The sequence below is a fragment of the Phalangium opilio genome, unplaced genomic scaffold (assembly GCF_054372755.1).
Source record: "Phalangium opilio isolate 3A_F unplaced genomic scaffold, DU_Popi_V2 ptg000079l_1, whole genome shotgun sequence".
Classification (NCBI taxonomy): domain Eukaryota; kingdom Metazoa; phylum Arthropoda; class Arachnida; order Opiliones; family Phalangiidae; genus Phalangium; species Phalangium opilio.
The window spans coordinates 8,372,224-8,397,340 of record NW_028324187.1 but is presented as its reverse complement, the minus strand read 5'-3'; the positions used below and the strand labels follow the sequence as shown (position 1 = coordinate 8,397,340).

The 25,117-nt window shown below is 34.6% G+C and overlaps 1 protein-coding gene across 6 annotated transcripts in view; it reads left to right on the top strand.

Moving 5' to 3' along the window:
- LOC149654691 (uncharacterized) overlaps nt 1-25,117 on the top strand; it is a 226,509-nt gene that overhangs the window by 63,987 nt on the left and 137,405 nt on the right. For 4 of the 6 annotated variants that reach the window (XM_089846269.1, XM_089846266.1, XM_089846268.1 and 1 more), the window contains exon 2: nt 10,491-10,577. The exons of the other annotated variants lie outside the window; for them this stretch is intronic. In XM_089846269.1, coding sequence (XP_089702395.1) covers nt 10,491-10,577 — 87 coding nt within the window. The remainder of the gene's footprint in view (nt 1-10,490; nt 10,578-25,117) is intronic. 6 annotated transcript variants of the gene reach the window in all.

Sequence of the window (25,117 nt, the reverse complement as noted above, 5' to 3'; positions counted from 1 at the left end):
GTCAGGGATTTTAAAGTTTTATGCTTAACCGACAGGGATATGTCAAGAGTTTTAAAGTTTTCGGCTTAAAAGTCAGGGATATGTCAGGGATTTTAAAGTTTCGTCCTAAAAAGTCAGGGATATGTCAAGGGTTTTAAAGTTTCGTCCTAAAAAGTCAGGGATAGTTCAGGGATTTCGTTTGGTGTATCAAACCATGATTGCTTCGAGCAATGTAAAATATGGGCTGATGGTGTAATCATGAAATGGACTCTGGTATTCATGGAATAATTCATTCAATTCATGTTATTGTTAGTGTAAGAGAAGTTTAAAAGAAAGAAAGGAAGCCCTATAAGTCTTCCTTTGGCGCGAACCAAGCAAGCAACCATCCAAACCAACCAACTTTGGCGACACTTCAGATGTTTTTGTCGTTCACTTCGCGACAGCCTAACTTGCCTTTCTTTTCTTATACTTAAGTTTCCAGGCTAGGAGGATTACATACACCATTTACACAAGGAGGCCAGGCTATACTTCCGGACAAAAAATCAGTGGAGACTACTTTACATTGTAGTGCAACTTGTAAGTAGCCTGGACCTCCTTGTGTAAATGGTGTATTAATACTCCTAGTTCGAAATCTATGTATATAATCTTTCCTTTCTTTTTTATTTCACGGGTTAAAGGCGACTAAGGCAAAGTTTTTAAGCCTTTTTCTGTCGTGATTTTTTCACTTCCGTAGACTTTCTAATCGATTCCATTTAATACGCTTTTATTATACTATTTCTTTTCGTTTATTTGATACCGAAATTTCAAATTTTCACGACAAAATATATTGGATTCGACAAAAAATCCACAAATCAAGCAAAAGTAAGTTAGAAATCTATGGCCGACCCCTCAGTAAAAGTTATATACTCCAGTCTATCAACTCCTGCTTACTTAAGGGACTCTCGTTTGATCTCATTACAGGGTATTCAATGTTGAATCTTACTATACCTATAATATAATATATATAAACCACTATTAAAAAGGGCTTTAAAGGCAATTCTGATATATTTCCCCTTTTATAGTATTTGAGCGGTTTAGTTAACCTAAAAAAATTACCTTTAAAAACAAAAAATCATATTTCAATATAAATTTTATAATAAACCAAGCCCCATATAGATTATAGTTGAAGACAATTTTGTTGACGCCCAAAAAAGGATCGTGTAATAATATTTTTGAAATCCCTTTGAAGTCAAAAGCACAAAAGACAGAGGCGTGGCGTGGCGCGGAAGGATTTCAAAAAGAAGTAACGCGGCATATGATAGCGGCAGGGCCGGGAAAATTCCCATGAATATTTAAAAAGGTGTATGTATCTTCATTCTGATATTGGCACTACACGCGTTTTGAAAAAAAAAAGGGTGTAAATTTTACACCAGCTCTCGACAGGCATTCATTGTTTCTTAATTCGATAGCTAGAGCCAAAAATGTAAAGTCATTCATGTTAATAGAAAGTGTCTCGTGAAACAAGAGGTTCACGCCATAAAGGCTACTTTTGTATCAAGGTACTGTCGTTTCATCTAAGTAGGTCTACAGCACACTTTAGTTCTATAATGAAAATGATTTTTGATAGAGAACAATTGTACGTATAATACCCTCAAAGAATTTCCCCGTATTTTTTAAATGGCCGCCAGAGTTATGACACCCCAAAGTTAGTCTTCATTTTAAACTGACCCCCCTGTGGAACTAATCTATCTACACCATATAACCAGAAGTACATAAGAAACCCCTTGTATGAAATACACTATGTTCTCAATACATAAATCTACGAACAACAAGTTTTCATCGCGGGACTTGGAACTTCTTTGCTCTAGTAAAGGGTCTTTGGAGGAAAAAAAGGGGGTTCTTATGTACTCTTGGTATAAAGCAATAGCGAACCTAAGTAGTATTTTATCAAACGTGTTATACTTTGGTTATTCAAACATCACACCAGCCAGCCCGCCACCCAGTCATTCATAATCAAGACAGTACTTTTTCGCACCTCATCCTGGGCAAAAGTAAAAAAAAAAATTAGCTTTATCCAGGCTTCCGCTGTGTTACACGAGTTCTTTACGAACAATTGAACAAAATCGAGAGGGTTTAGCGTAAAAGGTACAGGGGCGCGGTTGCGTTGTTACGAAATATTAAGAACTTTTGGGGATTGTGGTAAGGATCAAAAGATTGCTGAAGAATGAATAGAAAATGAATCTCCTTTTCATCAATATTAAATTATGATGGAGGATGAATAAAGCGATTGGCTTAAACATTCTCTCTTTTTGGTATAGCGCAGGCGTTCGTTCAAGAGTTCCTAGAAACATTTTCTAAGATTACCGTCCTATTTTCTTCCGATTCAAAATAATCCCTTTACAAACCCTTTCTTTCAGTTTTAAGGCCCCGTTCACACTAGACAAAATTGTTGTTTTTTAATGAAAACAAAGTCACAAAAAAGCGATATGTTAGTTTGCTAATAAAACAACATCATGATTTCAGAAAAAAATGGGTCCAAAAACAATTTAGTGTTCAGTATCTAGACTGGAAACTTTTCCAGGTTACTAGGCCCTAGCACCAGGGCAACACCACGTACGTGTCTTAGTTAGTAATAATATATTCAAATTAAAAAACAATGTTTAAAATAAAAATTATGGGCTTATATGCTACTATCCCTTTAACAAACCAAAAACAAAAAAATGCAGAGGTTCAGTTCAACTCTAGAAATAATAATAAAATAAAATAAAAAAGAATAAATCGTAGATTCGCGATGCCACCGGGATTATACATTCGTTAATTTTGTTTCGATACGAGTAACTGCTCTTTTGTTACGCTTTTCACGTGAGCTTACAGCCAAAATCAGGTATCTTTACTATAGGGGTTAACTTGGAGTTACGTGGAATTTGAATTTAAAAGGAAAATACAGAGAGGAGGATTCTTCATCGAATTACGCAGTCAAAACAATTTATCAAGTGAAAATAGAAGGGGGGGGCAAGGCGAATGAATGCGTGAAGAGGGCGAATTTAGCTTCTCTCTCTCTCATACACTCGAACGGAAGAAATCGCTTTCTAAAACGGAAGTGCGTCACTAGAAGTCTAATTTATTATATCCTCACGCCGGAAGAAATTTTTCTTCGTAGTTAAATTCTTTAAAATTCGAAAATTGAGTTGATTTCCACGTGGCCTAAGTAATTTTTTGCGATAGGAGCATTTTCAAACTGTTATATATTGTGTTCAGGAGTGGATAGAGGAAAATTGAAAGTACCACGTGAAAGACGAGATTTCGTAGAGTAATACCTCCAAGTTTCATTAAAATCGCGATACAAATATGGTCCCTGGAACTGCCACTACCAAATTCCTAAAATGTAATGTAGAAATACCGACCGACGTCTTTAAATTGCTATTATTTTCAGTGTTCAGGAGTAGATAGAGAAAAATGGAGAGTACCAAGTGAAAGACGAGGATTAGTAGAGTATCCTCGCAAAGTTTCATTAAAATCGCTCTTCAAACATGGCCATGCACACAATCCCAAAAAGACGGGACGACCGAAATCGGAAAAATTTAGAAAAATCAAAATTTCTAGTTACGAACTTCGTGGTTAGTTTTTGGCGTTGGAGGCCCCAGTCTAGCAAAATCCGGGATAAAAGAAACAATTTAAAGCTCGCTTTACGTTATGGGTTAAGAGTAAGACGTTTTTCGATTTTTCTCTTTTTGCAAGCATGGGTGCACTTCGAGGGAGACTCAAGCACACCCACCACTAGACCATATATATATAAAAAGGCGTACAGTACAATTCCTGGGGCGCGATGGGAACCACTTTTTAATTTTACACGTAATTTTAATTACGGTAAAATTTAAGAAACGGCACCAAAACCCCTGTCCCTGTCCCTGTCCCTGTCCCTGTCCCTGTCCCTGTCCCGGACGCGTCCGCGAAACGAACGCTTACGATGAGAGAGAGAGGGAAACCGGTCGCGTCCGCGAAACGTACGCTTACGATGAGAGAGAGAGATCGCTAGCGTACGCGGTGGCGATACGAAGCTCCGCGTAGAGAGAGAACTGCCTGCCTGGTATATTAGTGAGAGGGGGAAGAGGGAGAGGGGGCATCCCGCTCGGAGAGAGAGGAAAGAAAGGTAGTTTAAATCTCGCGGGCTTTTTTGAGTGAAGGGAAACAAGATGATAATTTTCGTGCACTACTGCACTTTTTTAATTTTACACGGAATTTTATTCCGTTAAAATTTAAGAAACGGCACCATGCGCGTGATACATCAGAGATTATGCTGAATGGTTAGGTTAGGTTAGGTTAGGTTTCGTAAAATAGAGGGGACGGTTTACGGTCATAGTGATTTCTGGTTTAGGGGATCCAGGATTTGGTTTTAGATACATTATTTGATTCGTATGGTTTTGAAAAATTATACTTTAGTGGGGTGCACAATTTAGTTTCATTAATATTATTTGAAATGTGACGTTATTAGAAATTAAGGGGATACACGATTGCGTTTCAGAAATGTTTTTAGTTGTACGATTTATTGGAGATCAACTATACGGGGGGTCACGTGAGCCGTGTAAAATTACTATTAAGGCCCAGCCCTTGGGCCATCTTGTTATTTTATATTCTTTTACTACGTTTAAATTGGCGAAACGTTGCTGCGAACACGCTCCTTTAAAAAAAGGAAACCCATAAAACTTCTTAACCGTTTATTAAACTAAATATTAAGGTGTGCCCTTTCATTTTAAGGCAGGTTTTCACGAGTTCCAATAACCATTTCATCAAAGAGCTATGAATGAATTACCCCCTGCAGTTTCTAGTAGATCCTTTCCAAAACCCGGGTATAGAGTCTTCATTACTCAGAGTTAGTCAATGCCCATACCCATTTGTTCAAAGTACAATGAATGAACACTTTCCTAAATTTCTAATTTAGAATGTCTTGATTCCTTTGGACTGATGCTTAATCCTCCGAAACGCGGCGGCGGCTCGGGGAAGCCAAAACACTCGGTTTAAAACGTGACATCTTCAGTCCAACGTCAACATTCGTGCCAAAACGAGAAACTCTTAAGATCCTTCCACAATTTCCGCCAAGGCCCAACAACGGACCAAGGCCCGTCTACGAGAAACTGCGTGTATTAATACTGACATTTTCGATCAAGTGAAAACCTAACCCCCCGAGGGATGTTTGTTAAGATGAATGAAGTATGTGAAAGAAGCGGCAGTGATAGTTGGACGATAGACCACGTGACAGACTGACAACCGTACCAAGGGGGGGGGGAAGGTATCAACGGCCTTTGGCTACGAAGATGAGTTAAGCCTTGGCGAGTTACGTTTCCGAAAGGGTCTTTGGCTTTTCACGTGATGACGATTAAAGCCGTCTTAGGAAAGTTTGGAAACGGTTCCTTCGCGTACCAGTCCAACCTAAACCCTTAACGACATACGACAGTCCTTTCTTAATTGGTGAAATTCGTTGGATTTATATACCTGTCTCGAACGCTAGATGGCGCTCGCTGCCATCAGAGGCCTAGGCCTACCTTAAATATTTAAAATGGATTATACGCGAGCCGCATGCACGATTGGGTGAATTACGTCACGTGGCTTGAAATGAGGACCATATAAAAATGGGGTTGCATTTCTACTTGAAACCTTAACGTCTTTAAGAAAGTGTCATTAAGGAAATGAAGAAATATAATTCCTGGTTTTGCTATAAAAAAATAAAGCTAAATAAAAAACCACGCTTATCATTTCTGTTCGTGCAGCGAAAACATCCATTTCCTTTATCCGAAAGAGTTGATGATGAGGGAACGAACGAAGAAAAGAAGAAGCTCAAGAGAATCGTGTTTTAAGCCTTGGCTATTAGTCCGCCTCCACGCGCACCGTGTTAATTTCTCGCCTGATTACTCGTCTCCTCAACTGCTAATGTTGCCTCCCCCATAAAGAACATAACAGAATAAAATTCGCAATAAAATCTGTAAGAAAGTTGTTTTGTCTGTCTGACAGTAACGCCAAGAATATTAATATTTTATAATCTATATAAATGAACGTTCTGACTAAAGTGATAAGACAATTAATGCTAATTAAATTTAAGTGTTGATCTGTAAGACACTCTAATGTTCATAACTTGTGGCCCTTAATTGTGACAAAACGTCACAGAAGTTAGTTAAAATTTCGACTTTAAATCACCAATAGAAGCCACTGTACTTCGGTTATACCACAAATGTTTTTCTTCTAACACAATGAAGACAAGGAAAATTCTTAACACCGATCATATGTCATGTCATACTTCTATTAATAATATTACTTCTGTCACTCCCTCCCCACCATTGGAAGTAATATTTCAAGCGTAAAAAAACACAAAACTGGTAAAAAAATCTTTTTCTAAATTAATGCCTTTTACGTCGACGAATTTACAATGAAAACGACACTTAAAAGAAGTTGAGCTATAGAATCAAGAAAATCCGGAAGAAAGATGGGGCAGAATTTCTTAAAAAAAAAAAAAAGAAAATAATAGACCAAAAACACTTCCCCGAAGAAACGCAAACGCGTATGCATTGACGTCGAAACTAATGATTATCCAGAGCAAGAAAAAACAAACTTAACGATCGAAAAATGTATATACACACCAACTTCCCACTTAATGCTAAAAAATTGTATCGACTCTTTCGAAGCGGTAAATCATGCCCAATTTTATCTCGTACCGTTGAGTTACTCGGTCTTAATTTATACTTTATCATAAGTTTATGATATGGATAAGTGCATGCCTATCTTATCTTATCTTACAGAACTGTCCGTCGTCTGCTTCTGTTTCTGCTTCATCATCAATCAAAGCTTTGAAGCACCAAAAAAAAACCCTCCTTACAGGTTAAATTTCTTATGAGATATAATTTAAGAATTTCAAAATTGCAGTATCCCTAAAACGACGAACATATTTCGTAATTAAGGTTAAATTGAAACCTTATTTGGTGTTTCTCCGTGCAGAAGAGATCTAAAGACGTTCGCTATGAAACTCCCCCCCCCTCTCCCGGAACAGAAACAAGACTTAATAAGAATTGACGTAAGCTAGAAATGAATTTATTTGGGAAAAGGCTTATAAAAGAGAAGAGAAGAGGGCTTCGTTCAATAAAAGTCAATAGAATCCAGGCTTTATATTACGAAGGACAGATGGACAAGCTATAGCTAGCTAGCTGTACTAGCTAGGAATAAGGTGTGCGGATATCGGGAAAGGGCAAGGGGTTTACTAGCTGACCAAGGGATTGGACATACCTCAGGGTTTTCTGACTGGAAATGTTTCCAGGGTTTTTCCCATATATTTCCCCTGAGTTTACAGGGTTTTTTCCATATATTTCCCCTGAGTTTTCCAGAGTTTTTCCCATATATTTCCTTGAGTTTTCCAGGGTTTTTCCCATATATTTCCCCGAGTTTTCCAGGGTTTTTCCCGTATATTTCCCCGAGTTTTCCAGGGTTTTTCCCCATATATTTCCCCGAGTTCTCCAGGGTTTTTCCCCATATATTTCCCCGAGTTTTCCAGGGTTCTTCCCATATATTTCCCTGAGTTTTCCAGGTTTTTTTTACAATACATGGCGTAATAACAACGGGAGTGTACTTTTATAGTTGAAGCAACCCCTTCAGAACAAACTTACTCAGACCTCGAAAATTTCCCTGATTTCCCTAAATATTCTAAATTTCCCATAGTTTTCCCTGAGTTTTTTGTCAACTGCTTATTTCCCTGAGTTTTCCAGGTTTTCCACCTTTGAATGAGCTCTGTTATATATCTTTGCTCAAGGAAAACATACTAATTATGAAACGTTCTTCTCTATAATTGTGCAAGAAATAATGTAGAGTTAGAAAAGTATCCTAACGGCGTGTCCGACCTCTCGGTACACTATAGTCAACAGAAGAGAAGGAACTCGTCGAATAAAGGGGCAAGGAAGAGGAGAGGGGGAGGAGAGGGGTAGGAATGAGCAAATTAATTCGGTAGCACTCGTACGTCAATCGGGATCGAATCAAAGTCAGCCGAAGCGCGAGCCTTACCCAAAGAAAAAGAGAAATACAACATACTTGGGCGCTCGCCTTTAGCCATCCATATACATTTATATATATATATAAATATATAGCCCATACAAACGTGGTGGTGAAGGAACGAAGTAAAACGTATAATTACAAAACCTCACTACCAACTCCCTATATTGATTCTCTCTGCCTTACCGCAAATGGGATCTTTACTTTTGTGCAGCCCAAATAAATTGGGATGGTTTTGTCGAACCCTGTCGGCTGGCTGGCTGGGTAACAATGTTCACTTCTTTAACAGCGTTCATCATTTATAAATAATTCTGAGTTAAAAACTGGCTTATGTTTAAGACTGGTGTCTATGTTATGCATTTCAACGAATTGTGTGAAGCCTTTGATGAAAGAAAACCGTAATAAACAGGTGTAAAGCATCAAATAAGTGGTTCTCGATATCGTTAGAGAGTTGTAAACTAATTCATTCAAAGCTACAATAAGCTACTAATAACGTATAGTAATTGCTGAGAAATTGTGTTATCAATGACATTATCAAATTTCACCCTTGACCCCCTTCAATTTCCGGTAGCAAACGAGTGCTCTTTCCAAGCTTGCAATATCATAAAACCCTAATAACGCAGCAGTAATCGCTGAGAAATTGTGTTATCAATGACATTATCAAATTTGACCCTTGACCCCTTCAATTTCCGGTAGCAAATGTGTTTCCCTTCCAAGCTTGCAATCTCAAGCAATATCATGATAAAACCCATCAAATAAAAAACCCAGTAAGCCCTAATAACAATAACGATAACGAGATAAAACCAAATAGTCTAAACCTCCCCAATTTAATTTAAAACCCTATATATAGAAGCATCCCCGTTCATTAACACATGAAACGAATTTGATAACGTGTATAAGAAACTACGAAGGAACCTTCTTTAAAATTCCATACACAAAATCCATAAGAAGATAAAAACCAATAGAAAAAAATATCTTTATAAAAAAAACCGCCCTACCTGATAGCTTTGTTTCTTCATCCTCCATAGGACTCTGTCGGTTTTATAGAGGTCGACCTACTTTTTAGATTGGATGAAGTCAAGAAACGTGACCGTGATGAGAGAAGCCAAGGCCCGAAAGGTTTCCAAAGAAAAAAACGACATACATCCCATCCCAAAAAGCTGAAAGAAAACAAAACCCAAAATCAATATTAGAAATCATAACAGAAAAACATTAATAATATTTTTTAAAGCTTGTGGGTGAAGACCGCGCATAGGGGTAAAGATACGCGTGTTATTCCTATGAGCGCCTGTAGAAATGTTTGTCACGCAATACACCGGTGTTCAGGGTGAAGCGACTCACCAGGGGTAAACAAATAATTTTTGATTTCATAATTTAAATTTATGCAAATATAATTTGGTTGGTCGAAAAAAGCCTTTTTTCTATATTATTATTATTATTATTATTAAATTACATAAAATAAACAAGGCTTGGTTTAGTGGAAATAATTAATTATGCAACAAAAAACAGCAACCGCGACATAATAATCTCTATGGAAACTTTCAGTATAGCTAATTAAAAAACAGTAAATCTTCTACCCTTCACACGGAACACAGAAGTATATAAGATGAAGTAAATAAACCTACGTTCTCTAATAACTTATACCTTCATGATAAGATATGAAAACAAACACTTCTAGCAACTCACGTCTGACGTTAGCAAAGAAAAAGAAAAATTAATATTAATATGTTAAGTTTAGCCTAATTAATTATTCAAAATGAAGTTTTCGGGGCCCAGAATATTATACATACATCTCCATCTTCCCCTTCAGTGTTTCGTATCTCTTTATGAATACATTATCATTAAAAAACAATTTTTAGTAAAAAATAAAAAATGTTATGTTTTTATGATGAGATAAAGAGATGACACAAATATTTTTTGGGGGGACCGCGGTTTATCTATCGTTGCGTGAAATTAGAATAATTTGTAATTCAAAGTACTTCCCGAAATGAACTGAATTAATTAAATTTTTAAATATTCACGAAAAAAAATTAATAAATCAACTAACTAGTTAACTAACCCTCCCCTTTGTTCCTTGGTATTGAAAAACAAAAAGAAAAAATTATTTTTTACTTGACTTTATTTTTATTGCATATGATATTTAAAATTCTATTATACCGTTTGAGCGACTTAATTTCCCCCAAATTCCACTTAAATATAAATATATTAATTGCTGTTTAGGGATAGAAGAAAACAAACTCATTATTTTAGTAAAAATTAAGAAATTAATTACGTGAAAAATTCATTTTAAATTAATTTAACTTTGGTATTTATTTATTTTTATAATTGAGGAATATAAAATATAAATTTTCCTGAATAATTCCTTTAAATCTGAGATTGGCCAAGCCTCTAACACAAAAGACACAATTTATTTGGAAAAAAAAAACTAAATTTGCAAGTTTGAAACCCATTAATAAATATAAAAAAAATAACGATTAAGTTATATATGAACGCTTTTCTTATTGCAGAACAATGCCATTGGTGATTGGAGATTTGTAAAACTAGAGGGAGGCAAAGGTCTTTTACTATTACGCGGTAATGGTGGTGGCTCTGGAGTAAGTTTCTTTCGCTCTATCACTATTTTTATAAGCTAATGAAAATAGAAGCAATTAACTTGGGTTTCGCTCTTTACAAAGAAAAACCATTTAAAATCTGCGGTTTTACGTTACGGTTGCTTCTAGTATCATAAGCTTCTAACATTCTCGCTTGTACCAAAAAAAAAAATAGCTTAATGTAATAGCAACAAACACGCAGCTTTCGCTTTTAATATGATTTCAAAAAAATTAAAAAAAAAATCCTTTTAGAAGTAATATAATTCTTATGAAAGGCGCGAACAAGACGATTCCAGGGTCGCGCTATAAAGAAACCAAAAAAAAAAACTAATTTTTTACGCGTATTGATATGTAAAAATCTCTTATATTTATTTCATTTGATACTGAGATGAATCTCTGTTCGTATTATTCTTCTTTTATTCTTTTTTCTTGTTTTTAAAGCGTCTTTCTTCTTAAGACAAACCCGCACTTTCCTTCCGGGGCCTCGTTAATTTTGTCAAAACTAAGTGCAAGGGACTTCACTGTTAATTTCGTTATATTAAGGCGAGCAAGTGTTAATGCGAATTATTTTCCGAAGTGGATACTATATTTACTATTTTCTTCGAGTAGCTTAACCCGTATATTTATTATTATATTTCAACTGCAGAACGCGGTACAGACAAAAATCAATCAATACCTGGGCCCATATAATTTGAGCTCGAAGCATCATTTGATAAACCAAACGAAATCCCTGACTTTTAATTAAAAAAAACCTTTAAATCCCTGACTTTTCCAAATCCCTGACTTATCCAGGCTCCGTAAGAACCCTGCATCATGATCCTAGCATGCATATACTTCATAATTCCACAGGATATTCCCAAAATAAAGGTAGAACACTAACAGAAATACAATGGGTTCTATGATCATATTTGAGTCAACAGTGTTTAAATGGTGCTACCAAGAAGTGATATCTAGTTTATTATCACTTCTTGGTGCTAATAAAACACCCAAATAAAATAACAACATCATCACCTGCACACGTACATTTTCCCAATCTCCCAGATTCTCCCATCTTAAGAAAAGAAAGCATTCAATTTTTTTTAAGAGATGACAATTGGCTACATATATTTTTATATATACATATTCCTTTTGTTCTTTTCCCGGCGATGGGGGAAATTGGGGAGGGGGGCTAAGAAAGAAGAAAAGAGAGATGAGGTTGAAGGCGATTTACGTTCTCCCGAAACGCTTATTACGGTTACGCGTTACTGGTGTGGCCCCGGCCGATAATAAGCCCCTTTTTCGCTCATGGTAACGAGAGAGAGAGAGAGAGAGAGATATTTTATGAGCCTTCATAATCACGTTTCAGGCAAATTAATAGATGATGGGACAAGGAGGGGGCAAAGACTATAGCTACACAGATCCAGGGAACTTACTCGGGACTCTCTAGTTTCTTTGGTGGCACGAGATTATTTTGTACAAAGAGTACCACTGATTGTTGGAGGTGGAGAAGCTAAAAGACCAAAGCTTTTTATTTATATTAAAAAATATATATATTGGAAGTTTATTATTTCAAGGTTTATCCAGTGATTTAAAGTAATTTTAATTTTAAAGCGTGAATAAGTTAATTTTAAAGATCAATTAAGTCTACGGTAATTCTTTGATTAGATGTAAAGGGTTAACATCCAAATTGTTTTTTTTTTCAAATGAATAGTATAGCAACGGTTTTGTACATGGGGTATTTCCCTAGCGCGAAGAAGCAACGCCAGATGGAGTCCCAGTTTACTTCAGATGGAATCGAGGCTAGCCCTAGCGGTGCTTCTAGGCGTGAGGTAAATAACCAAAGAAGGTTGCCCCGCCCTCTTCTGGACTTAATGGAATGATCTACACCGCCTGATCTACCCTGTATATTACTTTATCCCATTGTAAAAACACACAATTCCAAAAATTTGAACCCTTTTTTTTCACCAAAAAAAAATTTAATAGTTTCTCATCCAGTATGGTATTATTTCTCCTAGTTCCAATAACGTGTTAGAATAGACCCCCAAGAGAATCATCTATTTCTTTTTTATTCTTGCCCTAGAATTTAGGGAGTAGGGTCCTACCCTAGATCAAGGTATTATTTTCACCATCAGCTCACTTTTAAAAAACTTTTCCGCAAACCAAGTTCCTACAAACTCTCCGCGGTTTCCCCTTTGCCTTCCTTTAGTTTAGGGTTTCATTAATTAGTTAAGTTAAGCCGCTTTTCGTTTCCCCTTTTACCAGCGCCAAGAAATCTCTGGCGATAAAACTTTTCTAGGCGTATAAACTTTGACCCCAAAAATCCCAAAAGAAGAAAGCCACACCAAGGTTGTATATATATAGGAAAACCCTAAATTAGGTTTGGGCTTTGAGTTGCCAGGGAGACCGGCAACGAGGAGTTGCTGTTCTAATTGCAATTTTAGTTATTAAATTCAGTAAACGTAAGGATTTTAAAAATCCATTAAATTGTAAGAAATAGCGAAAAAAAATATTCTATATTTGAATTATTTTAAAAGGTTTTGATTTATAAGACTTAATTTTAATATTTTTCAATAAATATGCGGGTTTTTGTGATATCTTTAAAAATACGTAGATATGCTAATTTATTTTCTAGGAATTTTGTCTGGGAAAATATGAGATATGTTATATTTTGCACTAGAAAGTATAATTTTTAAAAATATTATTTTATTCAAACATCGAAACCTAAAAATATATACTAATCTCTTCCTGGAGACGGTATTCCCTTACCACCTGACATAGTTTATTCAAAATTTAGACCAAGGCTTAATGAAAATAGCTCCATCCTTAATAACAGCAACAAATTATATTACAAAAATAACTCAATTCGCAAGACTCATTAGCCAAAATATTCGCCGCCCATATTCAACAAGACGTTGTTTAGCTTTTGTAACAAACAACCATGGCGAAGCAATTTTAATTCATTAAATTCAACTCTCTTTGTCGCTCTCGAGTACAACAGGGACAAATTTGCCGTAGCTATTTACAATTACACAAATTGCAATCGTTTCTAAACGCCTTCCTTTGGTTTGTTTCGAATCCCATAATTATTCATTCGAAGATTTGAATAGTGGACGGTATAAGTCTATAATGTAACGTCCCTATAAGTGAAGATCGAGTAGATGCCGATTTCTATGGAGATAAAACCTGCCATCTATCGGTAAGATATGAAAAAATGTAGAAGTTTTCACGTCAGTACGTATTTCAACCGAATCAGTAAGTTTCCCATGTAATTTGACTTTAAATCATATTTTGCAACGATAGATGGCGTTTTATAAGGACTACATCAAGAATATAAATGACGCTTCATAAGAACTAAATCAAGAAGACAGATGGCGCTTCATATGAACTACAGAGTCTTAACCAAGGGGAAAGTATCTAGAATTAGTATACACATTTAAATCTATCCAATAACTACGAGTGTAGCGCCATCTGAGAACAAATCACTTTCATTCTTGGACACGTACGCACCAACACAAGAGGATTTAACCATTTCTGAGGCACTTAGGAATTAAGATTATAATATAAGCAAGGAAAACACCCTTCCGGTAATTCTGTTTAGTCTAAAAATGGCTAATTCCCATGTTTGTAACGACATGTAGTCGTGATTATCGCATCCCTCCTCGGGAAAGGAAAATCTTAGTATTCCTTAATTTGCTACGCCCGTTCACGATTCATCAAGCAAAGATGCAGAAATGGGACTCGGTGTCCACACAAAGACGCGAGGACAAAGATCCAATTACAGCCAGAAGTGGCTTACCTGAAGTACCGTATTAAGTACATAAAACATTTCAGAAACATTTATTTTCAAACAGAAAATAGAAAAATAATTGTCCCATGTTTTGAGAAATATCTAATGCGGTTTAAATAATTTTTGTGTACATTATGAAGTGGAAAAAGAAATTATGACGTATTCACAATGTTGTCATGGTTACAGAGTGCACGTGAAGCAAAAGCTACAGATCTTTTCCGCTAGAAGGCGTGCTAAACCTACTCCGAATAAAAATTAGAAATAGACCCTACGGTGTAATAGAAATGTCGTTGAACACTTCGTGTAATTCACTTCTGTTTGATTATATCATTTACATACACGGGGATTAGCGGTATACAACTAACATTAACAAAATAAAAATATAAATTTCATCTTCTATAAGATTCTATAAGATTTCTGCAACCCCACCCCCCTAATTTTCTTAACACCCCCCACCCTTTGTTAACGCTCCATATAATTTAGAGAATGCAATCTTCCCCCAAAGGGGATAGCTGATACGGGGGGATCACAACCCCATCTTCTTCCTATAGTTCTCTAGAACTTTAATAAATTAGGTTCGTAGTACAGCAATTTTGACGGGAAACTTTTGGGGTTTCCCCCTAAACAAAAGAGCTAGGGGCGCTGAGCTCGCGTGCAAAACGCCCAGCGTGGTTTGTTGTAACCCTTTAAGCTGATCACATTCTTGTTTATTGTGGATTGTAATGTACTATAAACTTCCTTAGAAAAGGCTTAACGTCCAACCCGTTTTAATGTTAATATTAAGCTTGGAAATTAGTTCTAAAATTTAACACAAAACAAAACAAAAGACTCGAGAAAATTTAGAACTACTGAGAAAATTCGGTGCTAATTATAAGTGAAACCGTTAGAGAGAGATCATAAGCTTATTATGTAAGATACGATATATTTAAAACCAAAGGACAACTAAGGCGCTGAAATACTATAATTTAATGGAGGTATTTCTTCATATTTTGATTAATTATGTTTAAAATATACCAGACTAAAGGAATTTTTATAATTTCTCCTAAAACCAACCAAACCCAAGTAAAACCAACATTGAAGCATCATAAAAAATGATACAACAATCTAGGATTAGAGATTCCAATCTATTAAAATAAAATACAATTAAGTATCCATCGGAAGTAAGTAAGGATAGGCATTTTTAATCTCTATGATTAAGAAAATGATATATTGAAACAAAATTAATTCGAAGATAATAGATAATAAGGGGGTCTTCTATTTATTATCTGTAAAAGGAATCTTTTCTCAACTCCGCCTTGATTTTATCTACGTTTAAAATAATACACTTGGCCATTTAATAATGATAAAGAAAATTATTGTTTTCGCAGTTCAGAATAAAAAGAAGAAAAAAAACTGTTTAACTCCCATAAAAGAAAAAAAATTAAAGAAAAATGCCCTCAAGATATTTGGGAACGAGACGTTTTGATTGGTCGAAAATGCCTCAAAACTGGTCGTGCATTTTTTTAGTTTTAGTTTGGATAAACTTATTAAAAATTTATTTATTTTATAATTTAATTTTAAAAAATAATTTCGTTTTTTTTTGGACAAAATTCAACTATAAGAGCTTGAAGGGTTTATTTTATTTAATGTTTTAGCGAATTTTCATTATCTTTTATATATTCTGGTAACTGACTGATTACCTCTAGGCTATAATTAGGCATAATATAAAATAATTGTAAAAAAGTAATTTCATTTAACAAGCATAAAAAATATCAAATAGCTAAAGGAACTCTGGTAAAACAATTAAGAAATTTTCTTTTTTTTACCAAATACTTAAGAATTTTGACGTATTTCCGGTGCAACTATTCAACAACTTCCTCTAGGCCTTTAAACGCGAGAAACCAGAGGAGAAAATAATTTAATTTAGCGAATTTAAGGTGAGATAAACAAAAATCACCTGGCTGTTAACAATAGGTATTTATTTGAAACATTCCGACCATTTCTCCCGCGTCAGAACCTTATAGTACCCGATAATTAAAATTCCATCTATTTAAAATCATCCAGGCATTATGGTTCCTATGGGCTTTTAGCAAACGGGGGGACAGACAGTAAGTAAATGCGTTTCATGATAAACGCGCCCAGATGATAGAGGCTCTATGAATATCAGGAAATTCCTCCAACTAAGATTATTTTCCTTTTTTTTTAGCATTCAAAGAAATATACGCGTAAATGTATTGCAATGTACCATGTTGGCTGGGTGGCTGGATAGATGAAAGCCTTCCCCCAAGCCTTGCTCTCAGTTCTCACTACTAACTACTTGGACTAGAGACCAATCAGCGTCCTAATTTCGGTTAACCCTGGCGTACTCGCCTATGACTAATATAGGAAGCTTTCTGTTTTGGGGAGGAGCTAAGATTTGTGAGATAATTTTCACGGCCATATTGCATGGTGGGTTGAATGCAAAAGGGAAGCTGATACCCATCAATATGGCTGCCCAGAACCTTGGTAAGACTTAGCAGGGTGCGACGTACTACTCAGTCAACTGAAACCTCTCTATTAATACTACGAAAATTTTTCCCTAGTATACCCGCTACCACCAGGGGGTGGTAAAGAATCGTTTCACCCTCTCACTTTCAATTATATCTCTATTTACCTTTGGTAGTAAAAAATATAATTTGGTAATAATTTCCGATAATTTCTATAAAATTACGTCGCAACGATTTAATAACATAAATTTGAGGTTGCTACGGATCTTGTTGTTCCTTGATCACCTTGTTTTGTTATTTTTTATAACATCAGCAAAAGACATTATTATTTTTTCGTTACCACCGCCAACCAGATTTCTGTGAAATTTTACTACGCGACCAAACAGTATAGAAGGCAAGGCAGCAGAGCAGAGAGGAGAGGAGAGGAGACTAAGGTCTCAAGCCCCAAGCTTCATACTTCTTAAATTTGACAAGACCGCCCAGTTGGCTGTCAAGCCGTTATTTCAGTGACGGGCCCAAAATTGCGCCGTAGTTTTTGGCAGCGTACAAAAAATGGTAGCGTTACTATTACCCCATTCTCTCTAGTCTAAAGTTCTGCTGCCTAAGTAAACTAACGACCTACTAAGTTTAATCAAATATTAGCTAGGCAATAACAGGAAGGGATGTACAACACGTGTCAAGAACTATATTTCGATGAAGTAGCGTTACTATTTCCTGGCGTAGTGATTGGGCGGAGTTATAGCGTGTTTAAATCTTAGTTATCGTCCTGTACCGCAATCCTTACTCGAACATAGTCAATAAAATGCCATTAATCATTGCAACGCCTACCAAGAGAGTAGAAAAAAATCCCCTAGATGTCCCTCTAATCGTACGTAAAGACTCGAAACTGAGTTACACGAAAACTGCAACAAATTTCTTATCAACTTAGAGTAGGTTTCTATTAACTTATGATTGTTTTCGATGAAGAGGATCAGTCAGAGTTGGAGAAGGGGGAGTTATTTTTTTTTTTTTTTTGGAATCTCGCGCTCCGCTATATTTAATCGCGCGTGCAATGAAGTCTCTCTCATGGCAAAAAGATGAGGGGGGGACACTTTTTTCTGGCAGCAACAAGTTAGGCCTAAATGACAGCGAAACCGAACCGATTATAGAATGAACTATCCTTCCTAAGTTAAGAAAGAATACGCTAATATCCAACACCTTTTTTTTTTTAAAAAAAAAACCGTTTCGAAGTTATTAAATTTAAAACAATATGAAATAGACAATTTGTGACTTATATCGAGGTGCTATTCACCCTTACAACTATCAAAACCTTATGTTAATCCATATTAAATAGAATAAGATTTAAAACAAACACAAACTAAAAAAATATTTTAAAACCTCTGCTTAATTATAATTATAATTATAATTTTAATTTTAAACCAACTTGTTGAAGGAATTTTTTAATAATAGACTTATATAGAGGTGCTATTCACCCTTACAACTATCAAAACCTTATGTTAATCCATATTAAAAAATATTTAAAACAAGCACAAACTAAAATAATAAAAAAAATATTTTAAAACCTCTGCTTAATTATAATTATAATTTTAATCATATGCTAAACTTGTTGAAGGAATTTTTTAATAATCTTCCTAAGGCTCTTGAGTCAATCATTCTTTAGTTAGTATAGGCCTAGTGGAGTGGTATTTGAAGAAAAGGTGTTGAAGTACATGGGGGAAAGAAAAAAAAACGAATTTCTTTACTTAACAATGTAGTGAGAGCAAGCAAGTACCCCTAACCCTCTAACTAATTATAAGTTTAAGAGGAGCAGCCCCCGCTAATTCTTTTAATACTTAATTAAATTCTTTACTAGCACGTTTCTTATAGTACCCCTTTTTAATGAAATTAATCGACTCTGTAATTTTTTTTTTTTTAATTTAAAGCGCGTGGATCTAATGAAGTGAATAAAAAGTGTTCAAGAAAAAAATGGGAATTTTCTTAAGGGGCCAAAAAAAGGACCTCGGTTTAATTAGCTACGTAAAGTTCTTGTGCAAAGTTTAAAAAAACCAAAGATTACTTTCAAGTTATGCCCCCGAAACCCTTTTTTTTAATTTGGGGTAGGGGGTAAAGGAAATTGTTTTTAATTAGGGTAAAATTATGGTTTTGTAATTGAGTATGATGACCAGGGTTTTGTGGGGGTTTGATTGGGATAAAATTATGGTGCTTTATCTAGGAAGTATTAAAAAAATTAGTATATGGCCCCTCGAACAACTAAACTCAGAGTAACTATCCCCTCAAAGTAGCTAGCTAAATTCTGTATATCTCTAAAAATATCCAATCTCCGAATTTATTTTAGACAGAATTTTCTAAACTTTTCACGTTTCTAATTTGCAAAAATCACCAGGGACTGTAGCCTTTCATTTCTACCAATTACTTTCGGGGGTTTTCAATTTAACTTCTAATTTAGTTGCCTTGAAAGAACCACGGAAGTAAGTAAGGGGAGGAAACGTTCACTTCCCCCTTTCTATTTTGGTGCAAACCAAGATCAGAAATATTTTTAATATATACACATATAATTTTTTTTTTGGCTTCAGAAAATGTTTCAGGTATATTAGCCTAGTACTTCAAAAGGAGAATTAATAAACTAACAAGAAATTTTTCTACATCAATAAAAGATTTCGTTTTTTTAAAAAAAAATAATATAAAATTTTAATTAAGGAATCTTGCAAATTTATGCAAACTTTTCAACTTAAGTCCAACTAAAAGGTTTCCTCTTTAATAATATACGACCAATAACTCAATCATTCTTTCTTTCTAAAGAATTAATTGCCTTCTCTAACTAAATGCAAATTTAGAAATAATAGACAGCCTAGAAAGCAATTAATTATCTTTGACAGTCTTTGAGTTGAAGGTAGTGATGTTTTTGATTTGCCGACCCAATTTTTATTCGTCGTTTATTTTGACTTTTTAGCGAAAAACTTTTCCATTTAACTTTATTTATTTATTGTTTGTTAAGACGCCACTTACTTAATTGAAAGGTAGGGTGATTAATTATTTAATGCATTCGCTAATTAAATAAAAAAAATTAAAATGAACTTGCAAAATGTCTAGATCGAAGTAGATTTGAATTTTGGTTTTAGCTTCATCATATTAGTTAGACTAGAATAGTCAGTATTAGTAGAAGTAATATTAATTGTAGTAGTGGGAAATAGTAGAAGTAATAATGGTTGTAGTGGTAGGAAATAGTAGAAGTAATAATGGTTGTAGTGGTAGGAAATAGTAGAAGTAATAATGGTTGTAGTGGTAGGAAATAGTAGAAGTAATAATGGTTGTAGTGGTAGGAAATAGTAGAAGTAGTAGTGGGAAATAGTAGAAGTAGTAGTGGGAAATAGTAGAAGTAATAATGGTTGTAGTGGTAGGAAATAGTAGAAGTAGTAGTGGGAAATAGTAGAAGTAATAATGGTTGTAGTAGTAGGAAATAGTAGAAGTAAAAATAGTTGTAGAAGGAAATGGTAGAAATAATAATATTTGTAGTAGTAGTGGGAAATAGTAGAAGTAATAATAGTTATAGTAGTAGAAATAGTAAAAGTAATAATATTTTATCTTCACAAGTAAACCAATTGAAGTTATTTCAAAAGGCATAAAAGATGTGTGTGTAGTATAACGTTACCAACCCTTGAACCATCTTGTTATAATTAAAAGCTTTCAAATTAAAAATAACCAAATCCCAGTACGGAAGTTTGAAAATTATCAATCCTTTAAAAGTGATTTTAAGCATTCACAAACGATACCTTGCAATTTAAGTGCAATTCTCTTTTTTAAGATAAAATTTTCTCGAAATGGATTCCACTTAAAGTAGCCTACTTAACGACTTCTACGAATTTAGTTTCGTCTCAAATAAATCTGAATGTTTTTCTTTAGCAATAGCGGATGACGGAAGAAATACGCATTTTTTAATAGTTAAAAAAATCCCACCAATGAAGAATTCACTTATTTTCTGTTTTAGCTGTGAGGAGAGGGCGGGGTTCTGGCGCTATATAGTTTAAATATTTGGGGATCTTTCAAGAAGGAAATCTAGTGGCCATTAAAAGTCACTTTAGTCCGGGTGTTGGTTGGCATATATGTCCGGGTGAAAGCCCATCGCATTTGCGAGGGTGGAAAAGAAGATGATGCAACCAAAAAAAGAAAAAATAAAGAAATGGAGAAAGAAAAATTTGGCCCAGGTAGTTACGGTACCGGTGTCCGCCCTAACGCCATCAGGGTCACGCGAAATCCTCATTCTTCTTCTATAGTCAGTATACTTTCAAAAGAAACTCAAGTATCTCCTCCACGCATAAGTATAATAACTCTTACATAAGTTCATAATAAAAATGCTCCCAAATAGAAAATTAAAAAAAATTTGAAAGGTTATATTTGCCTTTTGTATAACCGTTTCTCCACAGACTCTATTGTCATTGTTATCACGGACATACAAACTTAAAATAATAAAGATTTTACTTATGATTGGTACTGAATACATTAACTCTCTCTCTCTCTCTCCGCAATCAAGCAGCCAAAGATTCTGTAGATCTCATCTTCTCTTTTAAAGACCTACTCAGACTGGAGTAAAATCTAACGCTCCCGTAGGTACGTTAATTTGCCGTGCAGACGCGCGAGCAGACGACTTAAAACGAGTCCCATATACGGTGATTTTTTAACCAATTGATTATAGCATTCGAAAGTTGCAGAATACCGATTCCAAAAATTAAAAATACCGCTAAGAATCCTTAAACTTTTAAAAGTCGTCTGCTAAAGTGTACCCAACTAACAGTACCCTATCAGGCATCAGTAAGGCATTCGATCGAGTGGGCTATGAATAAAGAAAAGGCGCTAACTAAGTGGCGACATCTGCGACGAAATTTAACAAATTCAAAGTTAAAATGGCGAGACTTTTATTACGTAGTTGTAGTCACGTGTCTAATTAAGCAACGCCACACCAAAGTGAACGTAAAATACTTAGTCTACAGTCTGAATGGGGCTTAGTAAATCGTCCCGACCAATTTTGTGGAATAATTTTAGGCGGACGCGCGAGGTAATATACTTAGGCGGTTGCTAACTTGCTAGCCAATACCTTCTAGCTAGGTATTCAATGGCGGCGCTGCTATAGCTAGTTTGAAACAAATTAGGCGTAACTACCTTATGTCCATACCTCTTTACGTACGCAACCCTAATTTCTCATCGAGGACTGCCTAACACTTTTCCGGGGCCTTGGTAGGCGAGGAGTTAATGAAGTAAAAGATATATTCCCCAAAACCGTACCGTATCGAAATGGAACAGGCAGAGAGTGACCAAATTGCCTTCGCGGCGGTCATTTTCTATGGTCTCTTATTACATCCGGTTCAATTATAAATTATTATGAAGTGATAATTACATTTAGACAATAATTTATATGTGATATTATAATAATGTACTATAAATAAGGTATTAGTAATAAGTAAGAATGAATTTTATCTAATTAAAACAAATTAATTAATTAAGAAGAGATTTGTGAAAAAATATTGAAATAGCTTATTTAAAAAAAAATCCATAATAGTTTTAGAAATTTGCCAAAAAAATCCATAATAGTTTTAGAAATTTGTCAAAAAAATCCATAATAGTTTTAGAAATTTTCCAAAAAAAATCCATAATAGTTTTAGAAATTTGCCAAAAAAATCCATAATAATTTTAGAAATTTGCCAAAAAAATCCATAATAGTTTTAGAAATTTGCCAAAAAAAATCCATAATAGTTTTAGAAATTTGCCAAAAAAAATCCATAATAGTTTTAGAAATTTGCCAAAAAAAATCCATTATAGTTTTAGAAATTTGCCAAAAAAAATCCATAATAGTTTTAGAAATTTGCCAAAAAAAAAATCCATAATAGTTTTAGAAATTTGCCCAAAAAAATCCATAATAATTTTAGAAATTTGGCCAAAAAAATCCATAATAGTTTTAGAAATTTTCCAAATAAAATGCACAATTGTTTTAGAAATTTGTCCAAAAAAAGGGTTAATTTTGAAAGCGTTTATATAGTCATGTATTTTGTAATTCTAAAGACGAATAACGATGAAAATAATATTAATTTCGGGACCAAATTAACATAAATAGTGCAGCAACTTTAGGTCAATGCATCATTTAATTTCCCACCTGAAAACAGTGTGAACTTTGAAACTAATTATGCATCAGAAATTAAATATTTGCTTCATCAATCGAATCGAACCGAACAGATTCTAAGAATTGGAATAATTAAAATTTTTGGTTATATTTGGCGTTAGTAACTTTTAAGCCAAGAGGCAGAGTGATTACCCCCTCGGGGATGGACATATTCAGATACCGATGCGTATTAATATTAATAGTGTTGAAGTCAGGTACAGTCTAGTTGATTAGAATAAATTGGATCATCTCTTTTGGTTAGGCACCAAACTTTGTACCCTTTGGGAAAAGTGAATTATATATATATATAAATTTATGCTTTATAATGAACTCTCTGAAACTTTATATTTATAGGCAAATATTAATTCCATACATGTACCCTTTACAATATTTCTTGACCTTCCATCCCATAACGGATTAAAATTTTACCTGCTGACAGAAGTAAATTACACGGAGTGAAAAGCTAACTACAGATTGACTCATAAAGATTGCAAACTTAGTTCAGTTTGAATCAGTTCCATTGTACGGTACTTTCTCTTTGTTCGCGATGGTAACCCCCCCTTCAGTGAAACTTCCTCCCCTCTCTAAGCTTCTTAACATTTACAGGGTTAATACCAAGAGTAGTTCAGTTTGAATCAGTTCCAGAATGACTTCCTCTTTGCTTAAAAAAAGTAACAAATTTTCGAACGGCTCTAATTTCCTAACCGCGTAATTTTTTGGGCTGAAAATTGACCATGATGCAGTATCGAGTCCTTATTTTACGTAGTTAAAATTTAATTGGGATCGGATTACCCATAATTCCTTTAGTATCTCGTTAGTCCCCCCCTTCTAATTATCTTTAGAAGTCAGCTTTTCTGAAGACAAATTTGCGCATGCACGCTTGGTGTAATCCACTTCTGAGTTGCTTAATATGCCAAATATTATAGAATTCTCTCTGAAATTTATGTGACACTTTAAAGACTCAAGACTTTCAAAGTTAGTTCGTTAATATTTGCAGGTATGTTTGAATTTGCATACTAATTAATACGTAAACATCTTAATTATTTATATATCTCAAGACGCTTTTCACTTCTATAAATTTAAAATATATTTGAAATGATTTTCTTAAAGATTGGTGAATATTTGCAAACGATAATAAAAAATAAATATAATAAATAATTTTTAAACAAATAAAAATATCTACACAAGTTGGTTCATAACCCTGGTAAGTCCTTTGAGTATGTTATAGCCCAATTAATTCCCTTTCCAATGGTACCAAATACTTGGGGTTACGATAACCAGAACTCGAGTAATACCATTTCTAAATCATTCCCATCCCTCAAAATCCAAATGAACCTAATTAATTAGTTTACCATTTTTGTCTTTTGGGGATACTAAAAAAAATAATAAAATACAGCACTGATTGGTTTCTAGGTAAAGAAGCTAAAGATCATACTGGGAATACATTAAAATTAAAGGCTTTCAATAAAGCTAAACCTCCCCAATTTCTAATTACTTTTTGTTATTTCAATTTGCTACCTCGGCGAATCTAGGGATCGAATTTCTGAGAAATTTTCCTTTTCAAAATTTCCTTTGATAATTGATGTTTGAACTACAATTTTAGAAAGATTTTTCTTAGAAAACCGAAAGAAGTAAGAAATTAAAAGGGAGCGAGCAGCTTGCAGCAAAAATTAATGGGCTTAATAACCACCGCACTGTTTACACTACAAGCCATACGAGACTACTTAGTTTTTTGATTCTATTTCACCACCTTGCAAATTTCCAAACTATAGCTATAGATCAAGAAAGACGCCAACCCAATATGTAAGAGACATTCCAAAGATTTAATTTAACGCCGGACAATATATTACGGTGTCCAACACAAGTGGCTAAAGAGTGCCTAAAAATATAAGTCTATTACGAGAGTCCCCCTTATAAGTCTGCATGGTCTAGTAGTGGTGCGTATTCATCAATGCTCCCTCAAGAAAAGGGGGCGTGTGGTTTTTCCCCGCTCGACTTCAATTTCATTCATAACCGAAATTAATTAATTTTTAATTTAATACGTTGGTTAATTTTGCAACATAGTATAACTGTATTTTAATCGGCGGCCATTTTGAGGGTTTCAAAGTGAAACCCCAAGTAACTAGTAACTAAAAAATACATCAGGATGACACTTGTGATGTAT